The sequence below is a fragment of the Spermophilus citellus genome, assembly GCF_964194105.1.
Source record: "Spermophilus citellus genome assembly, chromosome: 9".
NCBI classification, from domain to species: domain Eukaryota; kingdom Metazoa; phylum Chordata; class Mammalia; order Rodentia; family Sciuridae; genus Spermophilus; species Spermophilus citellus.
Window position 1 is genome coordinate 56,254,986 of NC_138191.1, and position 24,124 is coordinate 56,279,109.

At 36.4% G+C, this 24,124-nt stretch overlaps 1 protein-coding gene across 1 annotated transcript in view; it reads left to right on the plus strand.

The window, feature by feature from the left end:
- Window positions 1–236: 236 nt before the first annotated feature.
- ALG14 (ALG14 UDP-N-acetylglucosaminyltransferase subunit) overlaps window positions 237–24,124 on the plus strand; it is a 95,774-nt gene continuing 71,886 nt past the window's right edge. The window contains exons 1-2 of the mRNA XM_081307460.1: window positions 237–415; window positions 5,551–5,702. Coding sequence (XP_081163586.1) covers window positions 280–415; window positions 5,551–5,702 — 288 coding nt within the window. The 5' untranslated portion in view covers window positions 237–279. The remainder of the gene's footprint in view (window positions 416–5,550; window positions 5,703–24,124) is intronic.

The window sequence follows — 24,124 nt, forward strand, 5'->3', positions numbered from 1 at the left end:
GGAGGCCTGACCTCATCACTGGCGGAAACCAAACTTCTCCAGCGTTTAACATCCCGAATTTCAGTTTACGCCTGGAAGGAGGCCTAGCAGAATCAAACAGGGCAGCCACAAAAGTCCGCAAAGCCGGGACTTTTCCCTCAGGCCCGCAGCCACGCCCACCTCGGCATAGCCACGCCCACCGAGAAGTGCTTTCCTCGAAGTTTGGGTCTCCTCAGCGCTTGTAGTTGTGAAACTTTGACTGCTCCTGCCAGGAATAATGCGCATGCGCCGTTCCTTTGCATGGTGTGTTTTCAAATTTTAGCTGCAGCGATCGGAGCTGTGGCTGTGGTCCTAGTCGTACGACTATGGATAGTGCTTCGGCCCCAGGACGTGGCGCCCCGGGAGTCTCTCAATCTCCTGGTGGTGGCTGGGTCCGGTAAGTATCGCGGCGGTGCCTCTTGGGCTTGGGTCGGTCACTACACACCCCAGAGTACACCGCGACGCTTTCTCTGGCCTCCTTAGCGCTCTTTGGAGCGATGCATGCTGAGATTTGTAGTTTCTCCGCGTTACCGGAATCAGCCCAGCCCGGGGGGGGGGGGGGGGGGGAATGCAGTTTTCTGACGCGGCTCCTTCCCTTTTAATAATAAGTAATTTACACTTGTCTGTAATTAAGCCTCTCCTTTGTAACAAATAATTAGTGAACAGAGAACGCCGACGCTTTTGATGCTAACATACAGTTTTCCTGTTTGGCTGTTGTGCATTATTAATGTAGGCACTTTGTCTTTCGTTTAGGAAACACGAATACTAAATAGTAAATGAAGCAAAGTGAATTGTTTCATTTCTAAATATACAACACCCACAAGGTCAAAATCATTGACTACAGATCGTAGAACTGTGCATACAGGGTGGCAGAATATGAGCAATAAATTGTCCTCTGTCAGGTAAACAGTCCATATCGACCAGCTCTGAAGGCATTTACGATTTTAAATGGACAATTTTGGTAGGAATATATTCCTGTCCCTTATAATATCATTCACACACACACACATATATATTCATAATCATGCATGGCTTACCTTTTAAGAATGTGTCCTTGTGCAAGCATCATGAGAGATCCTTACACAAACCCAGAAGTTATAGAATACTACACACCGAGGCTCTCTGGTAATGCGTATATAAGGTATAGTCCTAGGGCCATGGTGAACAACACAACACAAGATTAAATCAAACACAACAGAAAATGATACAATTAAGAAGCAGTAAACATGAGGTAGGTGAGGCTTCTGCTGCTGTTAACAGGATATATTTTATTTTATTTTTTTAAATAAAAAGAATAGTAAATAAACCAGTAGAAGTCACTTATTATCTAGTATTATGCATTACTATACTTGATTGTATGTGCTATGCTTTTATGACAGGAAGCACCACAAACATGTGAGTATTGCCTTGTAGCTATTGTGTTATGACAGCTACCATGTCACTAGATGATAAGAATTTTTCAGTTCCCTTATAATCTCATGAGACCACTGTCTTATAGCTGTTAATCATTGACCAAAATATCATTATGTAGTGCATCACACACACACACACACACACACACACACACACACACATTTGGAAATACCAGGAGATTGTGTGCAAATAGAATATTTAAAGTATGAACAAATTTATAAATATAATTTATTACTTTATTCATTTAACGTATTGATTTTGAGCTGTAAGATAGGCCAGGCACTAAGCTAAGCTTTGGAAATAATAAAACTGACTAATATTATATGGAGTGCTATGTGCTAAGCACTGAGAAGTACACAAAAATACAACAGTGGATGAAATAGAGAATACAGAAAGACTAACAAATAACAATACAAAATGAGTACTTGCCACAATGAGGTAAGTGCTAAAAATCTTATATAATTGTAGAAGAAGTGCACAGCGTGCTGTGGCTATGCAATCTTCAGAAAGGGCAACCCTTTATCTGAACTTGAGACAAGGAAAGGCTAAAGGATGATGTCCAGGTTTCTGATTTAAACAAATGGATGGATGTTAAAGCTGTTCACTTGGAAATATTGGACTTGGTGGACTAGAATCCAAAATTGTTGAAAATTCATCTGACAAGTGGTGTCTTCCCTCATTCAACACATTCAGGGTAGGGAGGTATCAAGGATCTTCAAGAATCATGCAAGTCAAAAAAACCACTTGTAATCAAATAAATTTAATAATTTATGCTGAATTTTTTTGAGGAGGGAAAAAGTATTTTCAAAGTTCACCTTGAAAACCAAGCAACATTTGATCTTTAGGTACCATAAAATATTATTAGTCGAGCACTTATATTCAGAGGACATCTCTCAAAATATACTACTTTTCCTTTGATACACAGTGGATTCTCCTTGGGCAAATTTTAGATTTAATATTGAACTCATTCTTTCAACAATAGGAAAGCATATTATTTTATGTTCACTGGCGGTACAGCAGTAACAATGAACAAAAACCCCTGCCTTGGTGTTTGCCTTCTAGTGGGGTAGACATTGGGGGATGTAAAAGGCAAAAGAAAGAAATAAGACTACATAGTAAAGTTATGTAGTGATAAATACTAGGACATGGGAGGAGAAGTAGCATTTAAAAAGAATTGTCAAGGAACACCTCCTGGGAAAATGACAGATATCCAATAGCAAGGAGGTCAGAGGTGACCAGAGTAGACTAAATAAGGGGGAAAGAGGCAGGTGATAAGGCCCAAAAGGAGCAGAAATTGCAATCAGATTACAAAAAGCCTTTTATTCCACATAAGACACAACACCATTGGAGAGTTTTAAGCAGAGCTAAATAATTCAGTCAACTCTTCTTAATAGGATCTCAACTGGATGCTGTGTTGAGAATACCCTGATGGAGAAATGAGGGGGTAGGGTGGAGACCAGGAAACTATGTTTATAATCCATGTGAAAAGTGACAGTGGCTTGGATCAGAATGGTAGCAAAGGAGTTGGTGAGAAGTGATTAGATGTTGTATATATTTTAAGGTAGAATTGTGATGATTTTATTCCTCAATAATATATCTACTAAAATAGACCCAGAGTCCATCATTTTAATGACTTCAGTAGGAAAGTTAAATTTTCAATGAATGTACTTAATGAAGTTTTCCTTTTGAGAGAGAAGACTATTAAAGCAGGTATGATGAAGTTTCCATTGCAGTGGAAGATGTTGTGAATATTAGGTTTTATCCTTAATTGTTCCAGCTGTGAAAACAAGTACCCACTTTGCAAACCACAACACTTTTCAAGGCTAAAAATAAAAATACTGAAATGAGTATAAACCAGATGTGTAAATTACATACCCCTGTCATCTCTTACTTTAAAATTCTATGAAGTCAGTGTGTGATTATAATTCTTGACATTCACACTAGTCTGTGTCACATTTCTTTCTATGTATAATTCCTTCTAGAATCTGGAAAGAAACTACTCCTTTCCTACTGTTAAAAAAATGTTAGTGTAACCTTGTCTCTAATTAAAATACAAAATAGGGCTGGGGATGTGGCTCAGTGGTCAAATGCCCCTGAGTTCAATCCCTAGTACCAAAAAAAAAAAAAAAAAAGTGTGTGTGTGTGTGTGTGTGTGTGTGTGTGAGAGAGAGAGAGAGAGAGAGAGAGAGAGAGAGAGAGAGAGATCTTGGGCTGTGTTTGTAGCTCAATGGTAGAGCGCTTGCCTACCATATGTGAGGCAGTGGGTTCAATCCTTAGCACCACATAAAACTAAATAAAATAAAGGCAGACTATTGAGTACGCTAATAATTTAATTGTCCATACACAACTAAAAAAATATATGTATATATATGTGTGTGTGTGTGTGTCGAATGGAAACCCATACTTAATTTGTTTGATTATATTTCTTTGTATTTATTATTATTAAAAACTCATTCTTAGAATCATAAAGGAGGTGGGATAAGGGGTCCCCCCCTTGATCAAAGGAAAGAGGAGGTAACAAACAAGATGAATGTAGAGAATGATGAAGACATCAATCTAGCTGAAGCACAGAGCTTGTGACATGAACCTAAAATGGGTGTAATATAGTTCCTTATTGAGCTTAAATGGTTTGTGATAGATATTCTTTCATTGCTGTTGTTTGCACGAAATAAACCACGGTGAACATGCAGTTAGCTTTCCCTCCACGTCCAGTGGGTTCTCTATCCTTGCATACAACCAATGGCAGATCAAAAATATTTTTTAAAAAATTACATTTGTACTAAACATATACAGACTTTTTTCTTGTCATTATTTCCTAAATAATACATTATAACAATGATGTAACATTTACATTATAATAGACATTATAAGTAATCTACAGATGGTTTAAAATATGCAGGAGTAAGTATGTAAGTTGTATGCAAATACTATACCATTTTTTCTAGAGGACTTGAACATCTGTGAATTTTGGTTTCATGTCTATTTTGGAAATAATCTTTCACAGATACTGAGGAAATGATGGTAGTTATCTTTTTAATTTTTATTTTTATTTATTTATTTATTTTAGTTACACATGACAGTATAATGATCTTGACATATCATACATTTGAATCAAATGGGGTATAATTTCTCATTTTTCTGAATGTACAGGTTGCAGAGTCACATTGGATATAGTCACGTATATACATACAGCAATACTAGTGTCTATTTTATTCTGCTTTTAAATTCATGCTTTTAAAATTAAGGTATTAAAATTTTGGAGATCGTATGATTTAAAAAACTGAATGTTGGGACTGGGGACTCAGTGGTAGAGTAGAGCACTTGCCTCAGAAGTACTAGGCCCTGGATTCGATCTCCAGCATCAAAAATAAACAAACAAAAAATCCAAAGTAAAAAATAAATATGGTGAAGCTGGTAAATATTTGAGGATCTGCAGTGTGCTGAGACCTCTGTTAGGAAGTGGTGAACAAAAAAAAATCTTCCTTAAGAAGATCCAAGCCCTGCTGGCCAGGGCTCTTGCCTTTACCTTTTTCTCTATACAGAAGTCTTCAGTAACTGCTTTCATTTTACTTTCCTGATCTTACTTCATCTTCACCTTTCTTTCCAGTATTCACATCATTCCATGAACACATCTCAGATCTTCATCTCATGCTCTAACAATCCCTATCTCTTCCCAGTAGCCTCCCTACTCCTGTCAGTTCATTATCTTTACCTTTCAAGTTACCTGAACCTTTACCAGATCTTCCGAACTCTTAGGACATTGATATCTACTTGCTTTCATTCCCATTTTAGTTTTTCTTGCTGTCTTGCATCCTTTTTATCTTACTCTATGGTATGTGTCTTGACCTTTTCCTATCAGTCTTCTTAATTACAGGAACTATATCTTGAACTTTGTTATACCTTCCTCGGTACCTACTGCTAATGTCAAATTTATTTTTATACATTATCTTTTCCCTCTACAACAGTAATGTTTATACAATGACAGATTATTGTTTTCAGTGTCTTCCTATCTTTTAAGCCCTGTGCCCATCTTTGAAAACATGATATCAGTATAACTTGGTCAAATGGATATGTCCATTGTATATTTATTAATCTTAGGCCTTCCAATATTTTTTCCAGGTGGTCATACCACAGAGATCCTGAGGCTGGTTGGGAGCTTGTCCAGTGCTTACTCACCTAGACATTATGTCATTGCTGACACTGATGAAATGAGTTCCAATAAAATTAAGTCTTTTGAACAAGATCAAGCTAATCGAGATTGTAATACCATGGTAAGTGATTATTTCTATTTCTGAAAAAAAAATTACAAGTTGTACATTGAGTTTAAGTTTCTCTGAAAATAATTTTATGGCACTTTAGTGCCCTACCCACAATGGGCAGTCAAATGTTTACTGATATGATGAAATTTATTTCTTTTACTCTCTCACTCAGACTCACATTTTTTTTTAGTGATCCAAACTTTATTAGCTTTTTTCTCTTTTATTCCATTAGTACATTATAATTTTACATAATATTGGGATCTATTACATATTCATACACACACACACTTTTTTAGTGTTTTTTATTAAACCATAATTATACATAGTAGTTGAGTTCATTTTGACAAAATTATACTTGCAAGGAATTTGATTTCAATCCCCATTCCCCCTTCTCTTTCACCCTATTCTTCCTCCTCTACTCTACTGAACTTCCTTTTACTCCTTTATTTATTTATTTTTGATTGGTACTTTCTACACATACATAAGGTGAAAGTCCCTTTGGTACATTTATATATGTATACAACATGATTTTATTAAATTTATTTCATATTCTTCCTGTTTCCTTTCCTTTCTCCCTCTCTTTTTCTCCTTGTACTCCACTGATTTTTCCTATATATTTATAATATCCCATTTCTCACCTCCACCCCCACAATGGTCTTCTTTCCCTTCATTTGCTTTAGCTTCCACATATGAAAGAAAACATTCTATCCTTGATTTTCTGAGTCTGGCCTCTTTCACTTAGCATGATGTTCTCCATTTCCATCCATTTACTAGCAAGTTTCATTATTTCATTCTTTATGGTTGAGTAAAACTCCATTGCATATTTATACCACATTTTCTTGATTCATTCATCTGTTGATGGGCATCTGGACTGATTCCATAATTTGGCTATTGTGAATTGTGCTGCTATAAACATCGAAGTGGCTGCATCTCTGTAGTATGCTGATTTTAGTTCTTTTGGATAAATACCAAGGAGTGAGATAGCTGGGTCATGGTGGTGTCATCCCTAGTTTTTTGAAGAATCTGCATACTGCTTTCCAGAGTGATTGTACTTATTTGCAATCCCACCAACAATGTATCAATGTACTTTTCCCCTACATTGTTGCCAGCATTTATTATTTGTGTTCTTGATAATTGCCATTCTGTCTGGTGTAAAATGAAATCTTCATATAGTTTTGGTTTGCATTTCCCTGATTTCTAGAGATGTTGAACAGCTTTTCATATATTTGTTGGCCTTCTGTCTTCTTTTGGGGAAATTTCTGCAAAACCAAACAAACAAACATTATTTCTTTTGCCCATTTATTGACTGGGTAATTTGTAATTTTGGTGTTGAATATTTTGAATTCTTTTTATATTTTGATTATGAATACTCTGTCAGAAGAGTAGCTGGCAAGGTTCCCCCCCACCTTTCTGTAGGTTTTCTCTCCACATTCTTAATCATTTCCTTTGCTATGCAGAAACTTTTTAATTTGGTGGCATCCCACTTATTAATTCTTGGTTTTATTTCTTGAATTTTAGGGGATTTTTTGAGGAAGTCAGTGCCTGCACCTATATGATGGAGTGTTTTCTTCTAGCAGTTGCAAGGTTTCTGGTCTAATATCTAAGTCTTTGATCTATTTTTATTTGATTTGTTCAGAGTGAGATAGGGATATAATTTCATTCTTCTACATATGGATGTCCAGTTTTCCCAGCACCGTTTGTTAAAAAGACTGTCTTTTCTCCAACATATATTTTTGGCACCTTTGTCAAGTACAAGATGGCTGTAAGCATGTGTGTTCGTCTGTGAGTCTTTTATTGTATTCCATTAGTCTTCCTGTCTTATTTGATGCCAATAGGTACAGAGGTGAGGCAAGAACCTCACCCCCCCCACTGGTGCATAGGCCTATCCACAAGCATGGCTGAATGCTGGACCGGTAGTCAGTGACGGGTTGATCTGATTACAATGGATTCAACCTAAGACAGGAAGCTGACGCCTAAAGGTCAGTTCTCCCATGACGGGTAAGAACCATATGTTAAATTGGACAACCTACCAGGCACGGTCCATAGCCACATTGCTTGTTGCTTAATTAAACAGAAGGGGGCAGATGCTAGGAGCCACAAACAAAATATAAATGGCACCTTTGGTTGTAAAGTGACGCCAACTAGCCACTGAGGTATTATTATGCTAAGATTTACATTCATATGCAAATTGGGCTCCTGCTGTTCACCTTGGCTTGCTACAGGACTCAAGTTACCGGACTGCTGGAGAGTTCCCATTGGTTGGGGAAAGATAGTAGGAGGAAATTCCGGGGAAGGTCGGGGACCCTGGCTCCGGGAGGCGCGCGGTTCCGGCAGACGCCCGCGTGGGAGGACCGGGTTTGGCTTGCCTGCGGCAGCTTTTTCAAAATAAAGTTTTGTTCCTGCTTGACTGGCTCGTGATTCTGTGCCCAGCCAAGACTGCGGCATTTGGTGGCCCGTACGGGGAACGCCTGAAACTTAGAGGTGAGTAAAACTGCTCGCCCCTGAGGGAAGGCGACAGAATGGGTGAACATTTAGAAAAACAATGTGTTCTTGTTTTGATTTATTTTGTTTTTATTTCAAGCTCCCTAGCCCTAGAATTTTCTCAGGCGAACTGGGAAAAATGGTTGGCTCAAGGTTTGAAGTTATTCGGCCCTGAGAAAGAGAAAATTGATACAACCATTGTCTGTTCCGTTTTTGTTTCATTCTGTTTCGGCTTTGTTTTATCCTATCTTATTGGGTTACGTTACCTTTATAGTAGATTAGAATCCAGTAAAAAACAAACCGAAAAACTGCTAAGTAAATTGTTAGAGGTCCAGACTATGGTAGAAAAAACGCTAGGTCAAGCAAAAGAGAAGGTCTCTCAAGCTAGTCAGACAGAGGAAAATTTAAAGAAACCAAGCTTAGAGGAAAAGCAGCCATCAGGTGGAGAATTACAACAGGAGGTTGCTACTAACTCCGTTCTATCACCAGAGGGCGTAATTCAACCAACAGCTCCATCTACCGCTGAGCGGCCCTCAACTCCCGTAGTTGATGGACGGAATTCTGAGGCAGGACCCCAAAGATTAGCATGCCCTGTACTTGAGCAGGCAGGAGGGCAATGAATTCACCGTGCTTTAGATTTCAAAACAATAAAGCAATTAAAGGAGGCTGTAACGACCTATGGGCCGCAAGCTCCCTTCACAATAAGCATGGTCGAATCTGTTACCAACTTGGACATGACACCAGCAGATTGGGCTAACATGTGTCGATCTGTGCTAAACGGAGGACAATATTTATTATGGAAAGTTGCCAATGAGGAATTTTGCATGGAGACAGCTAGGCGAAATGCAGAAGCTGGTTATCCTCAAAGAAATATAGAAATGCTTTTGGGGAAGGGACCTTATGAGGGTCAAAGACAGCAAATTGAATATGACCCTGGCGTATACGCACAGATTGCTGTAGATGCAGTTAGGGCATGGAAAACTTTACAGGGGCATGGAGACTTACAAGGTCAATTATCTAAGGTAATACAAGGAACTAATGAACCTTACGCTGAATTTGTAGATAGACTTATTCAGTCAGCCTCTAGGATATTTGGTAATACAGAACAGGTAATGCCATTTATAAAACAACTGGCTTATGACCAAGCAAATCGTTGCTGCAGAGAGGTCATTAGACCATGGAGACATGAAGATTTAAACACATATATTAAATTATGTAGAGACATTAATGAACAAGGGCAAGTCTTAGCAGCAGTACAACAGGCTTTAGATGCCAGGCCAAAAACATGCTATAATTGTAATCAAACAGGACATTTTAAAAGGAGTTGCCCCATAAGAGGAGGGTTTAACAAAGCGGGGTATCAAAGGAATAGAATACCGGGTATTTGCCCACGATGCCATAGAGGGAAACATTGGGCTAATGAATGCCGTTCTCAAACCACCATAGAGGGTATTCCGTTATCAAAAAACGGACAAAGACCAAGTGTTTACCCACGATATCATGGAGAAAGGTATCAGGCTCCGTTGCCAAAAAACGGACTAGAGGGCCCAATGCCCCGGGGCCCAAAACCACAAATATATGGGGCAATGGAGGAACCCAACAGCACCATCAAGGTAGTGCCCAGGACGCATTATCCATTAAATCCCTCATCAGACAAACTAGAGGGAGCGCAGGGCTGGACATCTGCTCCTCTGCCAGAGCAGTACTAACTCCAGAGATGGGAGTTCAAATCATTCCCACAGGAGTAAAAGGACCTCTTCCCCAGGGAACAGTAGGCTTATTATTGGGACGCAGTTCTTCTACACTAAAAGGACTTACGATAAGTCCTGGGGTAATTGATCCCGATTATGAGGGTGAAATAAAAATTATAGCTAGTTCTCCAAGAGGTATATCAATAATTTCACCAGGAGATAGAATAGCACAGTTGTTAATAATACCCAGCCTGCATGATAAATTTTCCAGTCGTAATGTAGAAAGAGGTTCCAAGGGATTAGGCTCCACAGGTGTAGATTGGGCTATGCTGTCTTTGAATTTAGATTCTCGCCCAATGCTAAAATTAAATATACAAGGACATAACTTTAATGGGCTGCTGGACACAGGAGCTGACCTTAGTGTCATCTCTCGTCAAGAATGGCCAAAACATTGGCCATTACAACAAGCCACTCAAACGCTTCGAGGCCTAGGAGTGGCGACTAATCCCCATAGAAGTGCTATGGTATTAGATTGGAGGGATCCTGAAGGATGTGAAGGAACTATACAGCCCTATGTATTGGATCATCTTCCCGTAAATTTATGGGGACGAGATGTCCTAGATCAATTAGGATTGACATTAACAAATAACATCAATCCTAATGCGCCCACTACTAGGGCTAAACAAGGCTTTAGGAAAGAAAAAAGATTAAGAGAACAAGAACAAGGTATAACAGCACCTATTCAAATAGATCAAGAAATAAATAGACACGAATTGGGTTTTCAGAAAGGGCCACTGAGACAATCAAAATTACTTGGAAATCAGAAAGACCAGTGTGGGTTCCTCAGTGGCCCCTGACTAAAGAAAAGATACAAGTAGCCCATGACTTGGTCAGACAACAATTAGCGGAAGGACATATACAACCTTCCGTATCTCCCCATAATACTCCCATTTTTGTCATTAAAAAGAAATCTGGTAAATGGAGATTATTACAAGATTTAAGAGCCATTAATAATGAGATGGTTATTATGGGACCTGCTCAATCAGGGATTCCTCAATTGTCTGCTTTACCAAAAACCTGGCATGTTTTAGCTATAGATATTAAAGATTGTTTCTTTTCAATTCCAATTCATCCCGAGGATAGTCCACATTTTGCATTTACTATCCCTGCACTGAATCATGAAGGTCCTGATCAGAGATATAAATAGAAAGTACTCCCTCAAGGGATGGCTAACAGCCCAACTATGTGTCAAATTTATGTTAATAAAGCAATCCAGCCACTTAAAAACCAAAATCCTGAACTACAAATATTTCACTATATGGATGATGTGTTATTCACACATAAAGATAAAAACACATTACTAAAATGTTATGCCACACTTACAAACTTATTGAAAAATTATAATCTAGAGATAGCAATAGATAAAGTACAATTAAATCTTCCAATTAATTATTTAGGAGTTCTATTATCCTCAACCATGGTCCGTCCACCAAAAATTCAAATACGAGTAGATCAACTCAAATCACTTAATGACTTTCAAAAGTTATTGGGAGACATAAATTGGATAAGGCCTTATCTAGACATACCAACAGGAGAGTTAGGACCTTTATTTGATATTCTAAAAGGTCCATCAGATCCAAATTCACCCCGCATGTTAACGCCTGAAGCAAGAAAAACATTAAAAATCATTGAAACGTATATGGAAAATATGCATTTGGATAGAATTGATATAAGTTTGCCTTTATTATTTATTGTACTACCAACAAAAAATATTCCTACAGGAGTATTTTGGCAGGAAGGTCCATTATTGTGGATACATTTATCTTATTCTCCTAACACTATTCTTACTAGATATCCTGAGGCTGTAGGACAATTAATACTCAAAAAAATAAAAACAGCTAAGGGAGTATTTGAGATTTCTCCCAATAAAATTATCACTCCATATACTATGGATCAAATTGATGAGTTAGCTAATGAGTTAAATACTTGGGCAATAATCATGTGTAAAACTAGTGTTTCATTTGATAATCACTTACCATCTAATCCTTTGTTGTCTTTTTGGTCTAAGCATCCTGTAGTTTTTCCAAAAATGACAAGAAAAACCCCTATCATAAATGCTCCAAATATATTCACTGATGGGTCAAACAATGGTACAGCAGCAGTAGTTACTCCTGATCAAACTTTTACATTTTTAGTTCCCAAACAATCAGCTCAAAAGGTAGAGCTTAATGCAGTATTACAAGCTTTTATGATGTTTAAAGATTCTGTATTTAATTTATTTTCTGATAGTCAGTATGTAGTTAATGCTATAATATCCCTTGAAGATGCTGGTAGGATTTCACCTTCTTCTACTGTTTTCTCTTTGTTTTCTGCTATACAAAGTCTAATCTGGGACCGAAAAGATCCATTCTTTATAGGTCATATCAGGGCACATACAGGATTGCCTGGAGCCCTTAGTATGGGCAATGAACTAGCAGATAAATCTACACATGACATACATATTTTCTCCACAATAGAAGAAGCTATAAATTTTCATAAAAGGTTCCATGTCAATGCTAATACTTTACAAAAACGTTTTAAAATAACTAAAGAACAAGCCAGACATATAATAAAACAATGTCAAAATTGTGTGACATTTTTACCACAAGTTAATCTTGGAGTCAATCCTAGAGGACTGATACCTAACCATATTTGACAGATGGACGTCACACACTTGCCAGAATTTGGAAAATTAAAATATTTACATGTTACAGTTGATACCTCTTCCGGATTTTTGATGGGCTCCCTTCATGCCGGAGAAAAAACTAAAGATGTTATAGCTCATTGCTTACAAAATTTTGCCACTGTAGGTGTTCCAAAACAGTTAAAAACGGACAACGGTCCTGGTTATACTTCCACCTCTTTTAAACAATTTTACTCATCATTTGGTATTACTCACATAACAGGAATTCCATACAATCCACAAGGACAAGGCATAGTTGAAAGAGCTCATCAAACTATTAAAATGTACTTATTAAAACAAAAGGAGGGAATTGGAAAGGGGTATATATCCCCCAAAGATAAACTTAAAATAACCCTTTTTACTCTAAACTTTTTAAATTTAGATTCATCGGGACTTAGTGCTGCGGAAAGACACTTGTACCCCAAAAATGTACATAAGCCTAAGGTACTTTGGAAAGATATTCTAACAGGACAATGGAAAGGCCCCGATCCAGTCATAGTATGGAATCGGGGTGCTGTCTGTGTTTTCCCACAGGATGAACAGCAACCGATTTGGATTCCAGAGAGATTAACTAAAACAATTTCTACAGAAAAAGAAGATGATTTGACTCAAATTCATAACAGCTGACATCCAGAGCTCCAGCTTGGCTATTCTTACATCTGCGGCAGTGATTAACCAAGGTGTTTTTTTTTTTTTCAATATCTATTTTATTATTACATTTTTCCCACACCATAAAGTTCTATTTTATTTTATTTTATTTATTTATTTATTTTTTGAGCTCATACAAACCTAGGTTAATGTTTTTCTGATCAGTTTTATTTTTTGACTGTGTTTTATTTTTTGACTGTGGAGTTTTTAAACATTGCAATGGAGATTTCACCTAGGTATAGTTACAAGGCCTTTATTTACTATTGTCTTATGTGTTGTATGTTGTGTGCACACTTCTGTTTTGTGTTGTATGTCTGTATGTATGTATGTCCATATTTCTTATATGAGGAGCGCTCATGAAAAAATGGATCCAAATTTTTTCTTTATTCACGTGATTTATATGGTTTAATTTAAATTAGGTGAACAGCTGTTAATGATTGTTTTTAAAGATGGTTAACAGATCTGTTTGTTTGCTAATTTAAATTTGGTAAACAGCTGTTAAGGATTGTTTTTAAAGGAGTTTAACAGATCTGTTTGTTTACTTTCACCTTTCCTTTTTATTATATTTAATAATTCTGTTCAGGATAATGTCTCTTTAGCATCATTGCCAGAATTCCCATCTCCATCCCAGTGCCGGTGAAGACTAAGATAAAACCAAACTACAGCTTCTATGATAGCAATCACAGTAAACTGTATAAACTGATGCATCAATAAATATAACTCAACAAGTAATGCTATCAAGGACTTGATTTACTTTGGGAGGAAATGGACACATTGATAGACTCCTCCAATTTGAACTGCTTCCAGAACTTGCCTGGACTATATATCAGTTGCATACATTGTGAAATATCATCTGGTGCACCGAATTGTGGTACTGCTGGCATATCTTTGCTGATGGTGTCACCAGTGATGCAATTTCCTTGCCAGCTCACCCCATGTTTATTGTGGTAATACTGGCATATCTTTGCTGATGGTGTCACCAGTGACGCAATTTTTCCAAGGAGCCATCAATTGGCTTAATGTCGTGGCATTTCTGTATCCTCCTCCCTTCTACTAGTGATGGTCTAAAATTTGGGGGCCAACAGAGGTGAGGCAAAGAACCTCACCCCCCCACTGGCACCAAGGCAAAATTTGGGGGCCAACAGAGGTGAGGCAAGAACCTCACCCCCCCCACTGGTGCATAGGCCTATCCACAAGCATGGCTGAATGCTGGACCGGTAGTCAGTGACGGGTTGATCTGATTACAATGGATTCAACCTAAGACAGGAAGCTGACGCCTAAAGGTCAGTTCTCCCATGACGGGTAAGAACCATATGTTAAATTGGACAACCTACCAGGCACGGTCCATAGCCACATTGCTTGTTGCTTAATTAAACAGAAGGGGGCAGATGCTAGGAGCCACAAACAAAATATAAATGGCACCTTTGGTTGTAAAGTGACGCCAACTAGCCACTGAGGTATTATTATGCTAAGATTTACATTCATATGCAAATTGGGCTCCTGCTGTTCACCTTGGCTTGCTACAGGACTCAAGTTACCGGACTGCTGGAGAGTTCCCATTGGTTGGGGAAAGATAGTAGGAGGAAATTCCGGGGAAGGTCGGGGACCCTGGCTCCGGGAGGCGCGCGGTTCCGGCAGACGCCCGCGTGGGAGGACCGGGTTTGGCTTGCCTGCGGCGGCTTTTTCAAAATAAAGTTTTGTTCCTGCTTGACTGGCTCGTGATTCTGTGCCCAGCCAAGACTGCGGCAGTTTTTGCTACTGTAGCTCTGTAGTATAGCTTGAGATCGGTTATTGTGATGCTTCCCACTTAACTTTTCTTGCTTATAATTGCTTTGGCTATTCTTGGTCTCTTATTCTCCCAGTTGAATTTTAAGGACTGTTTTTTCTAGTTCTGTGTGAAGAATGCCATTGGAATTTTGAAGGGGATTGCTTTGAATTTGTGTATTGTTTTGGTAGTATGGTCACATTTATTTATGTTTTCAAAGACCAACTCTTTGTTGCATTTATTCTGTGTATTTTTTATTCTCTATTTCATTAATTTTGGCTCAGATATTTATTATTTCCTGTCTTCTACTGATTTTGGAATTAGTTTCTTCTTCCTTTCTAAGCCTCAAAGTAGAACATAAACTTATTTATTTGGGAATCTCTCTAATACTTTTTAATGTAGGCATGCAATGTAATAAATTTTCCTTATAGTACTGCTTTCTACTGACCCAGAGATTTTGATATGTTGTATCTTTGTTCCCATTTGTTTGTAAGAATTTGTTAGTTTCTTCTTTCATTTCTTCTTTGGTCCATTTTTCACTTAAAAGAATATCATTTAATCTCCATGTATTTATGTGGTTTGTATTCTTTTTCTTGCTGTTGATTTCTGGTTTCATTCCAGAAGGACTCATGGGATTGTATCAGGGGTTTTTGTTTTGGTTTTGTATTTGCTAAATCCTAGAATAAGGTCTATTTTGGAAAAGATTTCATGAGCTGCTGAAAAGAAGGTAAATTTAGCTGTTTTAGGGTGAAGTATTCTATAACTGTCTATTAGGACCATTTGATTTATAATATTATTTAGTTTGGTTATATCTTTATTCATTTTATGCTTTGATGACATACCTGTTGGTGATAAGTATATGTTGAAATCACCAGTATTATTTTATTGGGATCTGAAATTTAATGTCAGTGAGTATTTTCTTTTTTTATATAATTGGGTGCACTGACATTTTACTGCACTGGCATATATATCTACTGTTGTTAAATCTTCTTGTTGGATTGTTCCCTTTACCAGGATGTAGTGGCCTTCTTTGTCTCTTCTGATTAATTTTTGCTTAAAATCTATTTTGTTAGATATGAGAATAGCTTCTCCAGCTTGTTTTCAGACTCCTGTTTGTATAGAATATTTTTTTCCCATCCTTTTACCTTTAACCTGTGAATGTCTTTGCCTATGAGATGAGTCTCTTGCAAACAATATATAACTGGATCTTGCTTTTTGATCCATTTTGATAATCCATGTCTTTTGGGGGGAGTTGAGACCATTTATATTCAGTGTTATCATGGATATGTGTTTGTGGTTTACTACCATTTTTATTTTTTGTTATTTTAATTCTGTCTTGATTTTCATTTAGATGATTAATCTTCTATTGATCTTCATCTATTTGGGAGTTCTGGGATTTGGTTTTGGGTTTCTCAGGGTGCAGTTTATCTGTGAGTATTCTTTGTAGTGCTCGCTTGGTGGCCATATATTCTTTTAGTTTACTCTTGTCATGGGAGGTTTTTATTTCCCCATTGAATATGAAAGAGAGCTTTGCTAGGTGTAGCAATTGTTTTTTTTTTTTTTTTTTTTTTTTCAGAGCTTAGAATATCTCACTTCAGGCCCTTCTTGATTTTAGGGTTCAAGTTGAGAAGTAAGAAATGAGCCTTTTTGATTTGCCTCTGTGACCTCTTGCAGCTTTTAATATTCTTTTCTTATTTTCTATGCTAGGCATTTTGATTATGATTTGTCTTGGAGAAATTTTCTTCTGATCTGGTCTTTTTGGGGTCCTTACGCCTCCTGTACTTGGATGCCGATCTCATTTCTGTTACTGTCTTATTGAAAATGTTCTTAATGCCTTTAGCCTGTATCTCTATGTTCTCTTCTGTCCCATTGACTCTCAGGTTTGGTTTCTTGATGTTGTCCCAGAGTTCTTATATATTCTGATCATGTTCTGTATTTTTTTTCCATTTACTGCATACTGTGTACTCAAGTTCATGTACCCTATCTTTTAAGGCCTGAAGTTCTGTTTTTCAAGGGCTGAAATTCTACTTTTTATGCAATATAATATGTTGTGATGCTTTCAAGTGAATTTTTAATTTGATTGTGACTTTCATTTCTATGCATTCTAATTGGTTTCTTTTCAATATTTCTATTTCTTTATTGAAATAGTTTTTCGTGTTTGTGTTTGTTCTTGTAATTCATTCCTTAGATCTTCTTGTAGTTCACTGAATATTTTAATAATGAGTTTTTTATAATCTTTCTCTGGAGTTTCATTCACTTCCTTATGCATGGGATCCTTTGTTGTGGGATTGTGAATTTTGGAGGGAGGTTTGTTTGCCCCTTTCCTTGTGTTTTCAGAGGACTTAGACTTGGGCATCAATTGAGGTTTGTTCCCTTTCCTATTTTATACATGTGTCTTTACATGTATAGTTCTTTTTTGTTCTGGGATTGCTCTAGGATTGGGTTGTTGGTTTAAGGTTTTTGTCTCCTCAGTTATATGAGTTGAAGTAATGTTAAGACTCAGTTGGGGCTAGATAATGTACACATTTAAAAAAAAATCTGTTTGAGTTTTGGTCACTTGAAAACAAACTAAAACACTATTAAAATGTATTCTTAGGAACTCCATATTAAATAAGATCAGAATATGAATCTACATTCTGTCATTCAGCCATAGAACAAAACAAATATAAGGCACTTTTTTCTGGTGAGAGATGAGCCAGAATGCTTACATTTTGTTTTGGTGATCAATAAATACTACATTAATTTCTTAGGGCTGCTATAACAAAATACCATAAACTGGGTGGCTTAAAACAACAGAAATGTGTTTTCTCACAGTTCTTGAAGTTGTAAATCTGAAATCAGTGTGTCACAAGGCTATGCTTTCTCTCAAGGTTCTAGGGAAGAATCTTTCTTTACCATTTCCTAACTTCTAGGGCTTGCCAGTTGTGCTTAGCATTCCTTAGTTTGCAACAGCATCACTCCGGGTTCTGCCTCCATCATCACATGGCCTCTTCCAAGTCCGTTTATTTGCTTTTTTATTTTTTTGAGGATACCAATTATCTAATGTAGGGACCACTATAATTCAAAATAACCTCATCTGATTACATTCTACAAAGACTCTATTTCCAAATGAGATCATATTCACAGGTTCCAGGTAGACATGAATTTTGAGAGGATACTATTCTCTCCGTGCAAATATGTACACAGAACTATTTCAGTAGAGTCTATTTGGCAAATACAGCAAGCAAATTTGAAAGAAAATAGTAGAGACTATTGAGTATGCTAATAATTAGCCCTTTCAATAATTGTAAGACAGATAATAGTATTCCACTTGCAAATGAGAAAATCAAAGCTCAAAGGCATAAATAATTTGACCAGGGTCCCATCAAATATATGTCACTTACTTATACTTCTTCAAATCCTCTACTTCTTTTATTTTTTTTTAAATATTTATTTTTTAGTTGTAGGTGGACACAATTCCTTTATTTTATTTTTATGTGGTGCTGAGGATCAAACCCAGTGCCTCATACTTGCCAAGTGAGCACTCTGCCACCGAGCCACAACCCTAGCCCCAAATCCTCATTTCTCCTACGTAGCTACTCTGCTGCTTTTAAAAACTTAGAGAAGAATGCCCTGGGAATTCTTGTCTAGCGTATCAGAGACTAAAAATATCATTTAATCTCTTATTCTAGAGTGCATCTGAGAATTATTAGGAGAAAATTATGAGGAATTTTTCACACCAAAAGAATGTTAAAAGTATTATAATTTGCCAGGGACATTGAGCACTTAATATATATATATATATAAAGTTCAAAATCATCTCAAAATTCTTGCTGGTTTTTCAATTTAAGGTACTGGTATCTTTGGTTTACCCAATTATTAGTGTATATATTCTTCTTTCTGAAGTTACATTCAAATTAGAGGCTCTAATTTTAATTTAGCCTATTGAATATCCCCTCTAGGTTTCACATTTGTATTGTTTACTTGCTGAATAGTTTCATAGCTTAGTGAAACGTTTGCACATTTGCTGTCAAACCCATCAAGTTGTGTTTGATTCACATTGATAAGAAAGCCAAAGATTTTAGATTTTTTAAGTGCCATTATTTTTTATTATCAAAGTGTTATCACAGTGCAATACTAAGCATCTCTATTTGGCATTCTTCTGACAGTTAATTTTGTGCTGGAGCAATGCAACTGATGTTAGAGGGAAAAAAAAAAATCCGATTCCTGAAAGGGTCTGTTGTCCTCTCCGCCATCCATTCTTGTTTACCACAATGCGTATACTTGTATGTGTGTGTGTTTAGGCCTTGTGTGTGTGTGTGTGTTTAGGCCTTGTGTGTGTGTGTGTGTGTTTAGGCGGGTGTTGGAGTATGAAGGTTAAGACCCAAAGACCGGGAGAGATACCTTCCCATCAAGCCCTGTTAAAGGAAAGGGTCCACCTACAGGCCTTTTTCTGCACTACAGCATAGGGAACTTGGCATCTGATACCCCTAATAGCCTCCTTTGTACATTCCATGGAATTCTTTACCAGACTATGAACAGGAATACAGTTGCTGAAGAAGTAAGTAGTGATCAGTACATTTGCTGAAAGAGCCCATTTGAGCCAAGAATACTGAACAATCTATACCTGCACTGTCCATTATAGTGGCCACCAGCCATGTGTGGCTATTTATATTTCAGTTTAAATTAATTAAATTTAAGTAAAAATTAAAATTTGGTCCCTCATTTGCACTAGCCACATTTCTAATGCCCAGTGGCCACATGTAGCAAGTAGCTATTACATTGGACACTATGGAATAGAACATTTTCATAATTGAAGAAAGTTGTATCAGATGACACTTAACTAGATAGTCATTCATACTTACAAACTGAAAATGAAACATGATTAGACAGTTTGAAGAGAATCAACAGATTAAAAGCAAAAGGTCCCTGCCAAAACATTTAATATAAAAACACAAATAACTGATTTCATATTATTGAAATTCAAGTAGATAGTCCATTGAAATTGAACAAGAATAGTCTATTTTGCAAAAGAAGCAATCTCAAAACAAAAAACTGGAAATGTTTTTAAAATTATTGTCACAATTAAAAATTAAATGGATAAATACCACTGAAAACCTTATAAGTGAATCAGAAGTGAGCTAAAGCAATTCTCTTCTGGCATTCTTTGCTCTAAAAGCCAAAAATGAGGAAATGGAAAAGAATAATCACGAAGTGTCAGGAATGAGAGGAAAATCTTTTAAAAGCTAGAGTGGATTTTTTATTACCCTCTCCTGTCTTAAGTGACATATGTCTCCTGTGTCACCAATAGTCATGTAGTCTTAACCACTGCTGCTTGTGTACCATGTCTTCTTTTGAATTCATTCTGTCTTCTCTTTGGCTCAACCTTTTTCTAGAAAAGTTACAAGGGCAGTGTATTTCCAGGTTGTGACGTTCATACCCTGATAGTTGTTTGGCTTACTAAACAGTTCAGATTATAATGCCACGATTTTCTTTTCCCCTCAGAATCATTCTCTTCTAACCATTAGAATTTCAGAAAAGCTGTTTGATGCCAGTTTTGACTTTTTTTTTAGAAATATGAAATTTAATCAGGTCATGTCTGTTTCCTCCTTAGTTCTTTCTGAAATTCAGTGAACTCTTATGATCTTCCTTCAGATTAGGACCATTTTTTCTGTCTATTCTATATACCAACCTTTTGTGTGTAGGTAAATGGATAGATAGCTGTATATTCTTTCTAAATGGATAGATAGCTGCTTCTTCTGTTGTTTTATGATGAAGAGAAGTTTTAGGTTTTAATGTTTATATTTTCTTTGAAGACTCCAAATTTATATTTTCCCTTAGGACTTCAAGGTCAGAGTTATACTATGTTATTTTCTGAAAGTTTTAACATTTTCTTTTGCACATTTGTCTTTAATCCATCTGAAATTGATTTTTCTGTATAATGTTTGAAAGGGATCTAATTTCCATATGGTAAAACAACTGTCTCAGGCCAAAATAGTCCTTTTCCCTCTGATCTTCAGTGCCATCACTGTATGTCAAGTTTCTGAGTATTCAGAGTCTTAGCTCTCAATTCTGTTAACTGGTTCGTTTTTCTATACTGAGCCAGTAACAAGCTCCTATAGAAGTGTTTTAATTGTTCTTTTTTTTTTTTTACATAAATTTTTAACTTATCTCTGACAAACTCACAAAGAACTTTGTTGGTGTTTTTATTTGAATTAAATTGAATACATCATTTTAAAGAGAACCTCTATCTATATAGGCATCTTATGAGAACTACCTCTCTACAATATAATTAATTCTTTAATTTATTAGCTTGTTACCTATGAAGATAATATCATCATCTGCAAATAGAAACAATTCTGATTTTTTCTAATTCTTATAACTTTTATTTCTTTTTCTCATTTTATTGTTAGAATTTCCTGAATGGTATCAATAAAGGCAGTATAATGGTCATCCTTGTATTACTTCTAATTTTAAAAATATCCCAAGAGTTTTATTTTAGATCACATGTTTTCTTTTTATGAAATGTCTTTTCTGCATTTGAGATGGTAATTTTTAAAATTTTTTTTATCTTTTTATATGGTCAGTTACGTGGTATGAGTTATTCTTGAATTCCTGGAATAAACGCAGCTTGTTCATAGTATATTCTATTTTAAGGCATTGCTTGATTTGGTTTGCAAACATATTGTTTCATGTTTCTTCATTTATTTTCATGAATAATATTGGCCTGTACTTTTCCTTTCTCGGAGTTTTCTTTGGTTATGATATCAAGGTTACAGCAATCTGATTACGTGAGTTGTAGAATGCACACAATTTTTTTGTTTTCAGGAAGAATTTATATTAAAATGGAATTAATCTTTTAAAGTTTTTAGAACTTGTGTATAAAACCAGTTAGGTTTGTTATGACCTTTTTTGCTATGGTTGTAGGATTCTTTGGACTTTGTTTCTTCTTCCTTTTTTGAGGGGGGTGAGTACCAGGGATTGAACTCAGGGGCACTGAACTATTGAGCCACATCATCAGCTCTATGTTTGTATTTTATTTAGAGACAGGGCCTCACTGAGTTGCTTAGTACCTCTAAAAATATTTTAGAAAAATATTTTTCTTAAATGTGTTCATTTTATATAAATTTGCAAATGTTTTGACATAAATATTTTCATAATATTCTCTTAACAAAATTTTTGTAAGTGTGTGCTACAGCGATAAAGATTTATTAGTAATTTTGCTTACTTGAAGTCAGACATTTAAAAGTTTAATATTTTTTTCCATGTTTAGCTTTTTGATTTTTCTGTTGTATCTTTTCTGTTTCTTTAATTTTTCTTTCCATTTTCACAATCTTCTTTCTTCTAATTTTTATATTTAACCCGTTGTTCTTTTTTGATATTTTAAGTCATGTATTTACCCTTATATTTGAATATAAGTATTTATAACTATGTATTATTCTTTAACATTTTTAACTGCATCTCATACATTTTGATATAGATGTCAAAAGTTCCCATTATGGATTTTTCTTTAATTATTCCAAAGTATTTTTAAAATTTTAAACATAATTATCTTTTTAAAATTTGTTTATTATTTTATTCCATGTTGTTTGTTTATTTACCTGAAAATATGTCTTGGTTTTGCCCTTTTTATTTTGTTATATATTCAACACTTAGAATTCCAAGTTGAATTTTATCTCTGCTTTCTGAGGACTACTTTTTAATGGGGGTGGGGGATAATAAACAAGGTAATTAAGTAAAATTTATGATGTGTTAGTGAGAACTTAAGGAGATAAAGAAACCAAGGAGAGGGAATGGGCAGTTTTAGGAGGTTGAAAGTGGGGTTGCAATTTTAGGTAGAATGACCAGGAAAGATAGTGTTGGAACTAAGACCTGAAGGAGATAAAGGTATCAAACCATCTGAGGAAATAGAACCCTTGGATGACTGCATAGAACACCCTAAGGCAGAACTGTGCCCAGTGTGCTTGTGAGATAGCAAGGAGATCAGTGCGGCCAAAGCAAAGGAAATGAAGGAAAGCTGAGTAGGATGCTAGGTGAGGGAAGGGAGAGGGTGTTGGCCAGGTCTTTTAAGATCATGTGGTCGATTTTTAGGCTTAGAGTTGTTCCTAGTGAGATTGGGAACCACTGGGTTTTAGGTAGAATAGTGACATGATCTGACTTCTGTTTTAATAGGATCACTTTGCTTGCTGAAGAACGAATGGGGAAAAAGGCAGAAGCTGGGAAAGGAGTTTAGAAGTATGTTAATAATCCAAATGAGACAAAGGTGTGGCTTGGACCAGGATGGCAACAGTGGGTATAATGGGAAGTAGTCAAATCCTGGATATATTTTGAAGGTAGAAATAGTAGAATTTTCTGGCAGATAAGACTTGGAGATTGGGACGGTGGGGGCCAGGATGGAGGGGGGTGGATAGAAGATGACATCTATGTCTTTGGCCTCAGCCACTAGAATGATGGAGTTGTAAGGTTACAGTGGGGAACAGAAGGACTAAGTGTGAGACATCTATAATTATACCCATGAATGTGTAGCATAAACAGCTGGATCCATGAGTCTGAAGTTCAGGAGGGAGGTCTGGTCTGCAATATAAATTTGGGAGTCATCTGTGTATAAATGGTTTGACTTAAGAAATTGGATTATATACCCAGTAATCGATTGATAGAAAACAGAATAGCACTAAAAAATTGGGCCCCAGAGCATTCTAACTTTCAAATATAGGGAAGCTGGTATTATTATGGAAATATCAGCTGTCAGTTTGTTCCTTTGTAGGCCTCTTTTCCTGAAATTTTAGGGGCATTGTATATCTGGCATAATTATGCAAGTGAGAGGTTTGAGCTACTCTCTGTTTGGATGTCGATTCTGTACAATTTATGGAAACAGTGCTCCTTCCCTCCTCCAGTTTTCCTCACTTGTTTTTTTCTGATATAATCTTGCCAACTGCAATTGTCTTGCTATCAATAATACTCTTGTGGTTATAGGCCTTGACCTACTTCTTTATAATTGAACTTTTTCAGACCTCTTAAGTGAGTCAGAACATGTGTACCATTTTAAAGCATTGACAATAACTACATTGTGTGCTTTGGCAGGTGTCACATCCATATCACCCTGAGCACTTCAGGAATAAAAATGCATTGATTCATACTTGATTTGTGA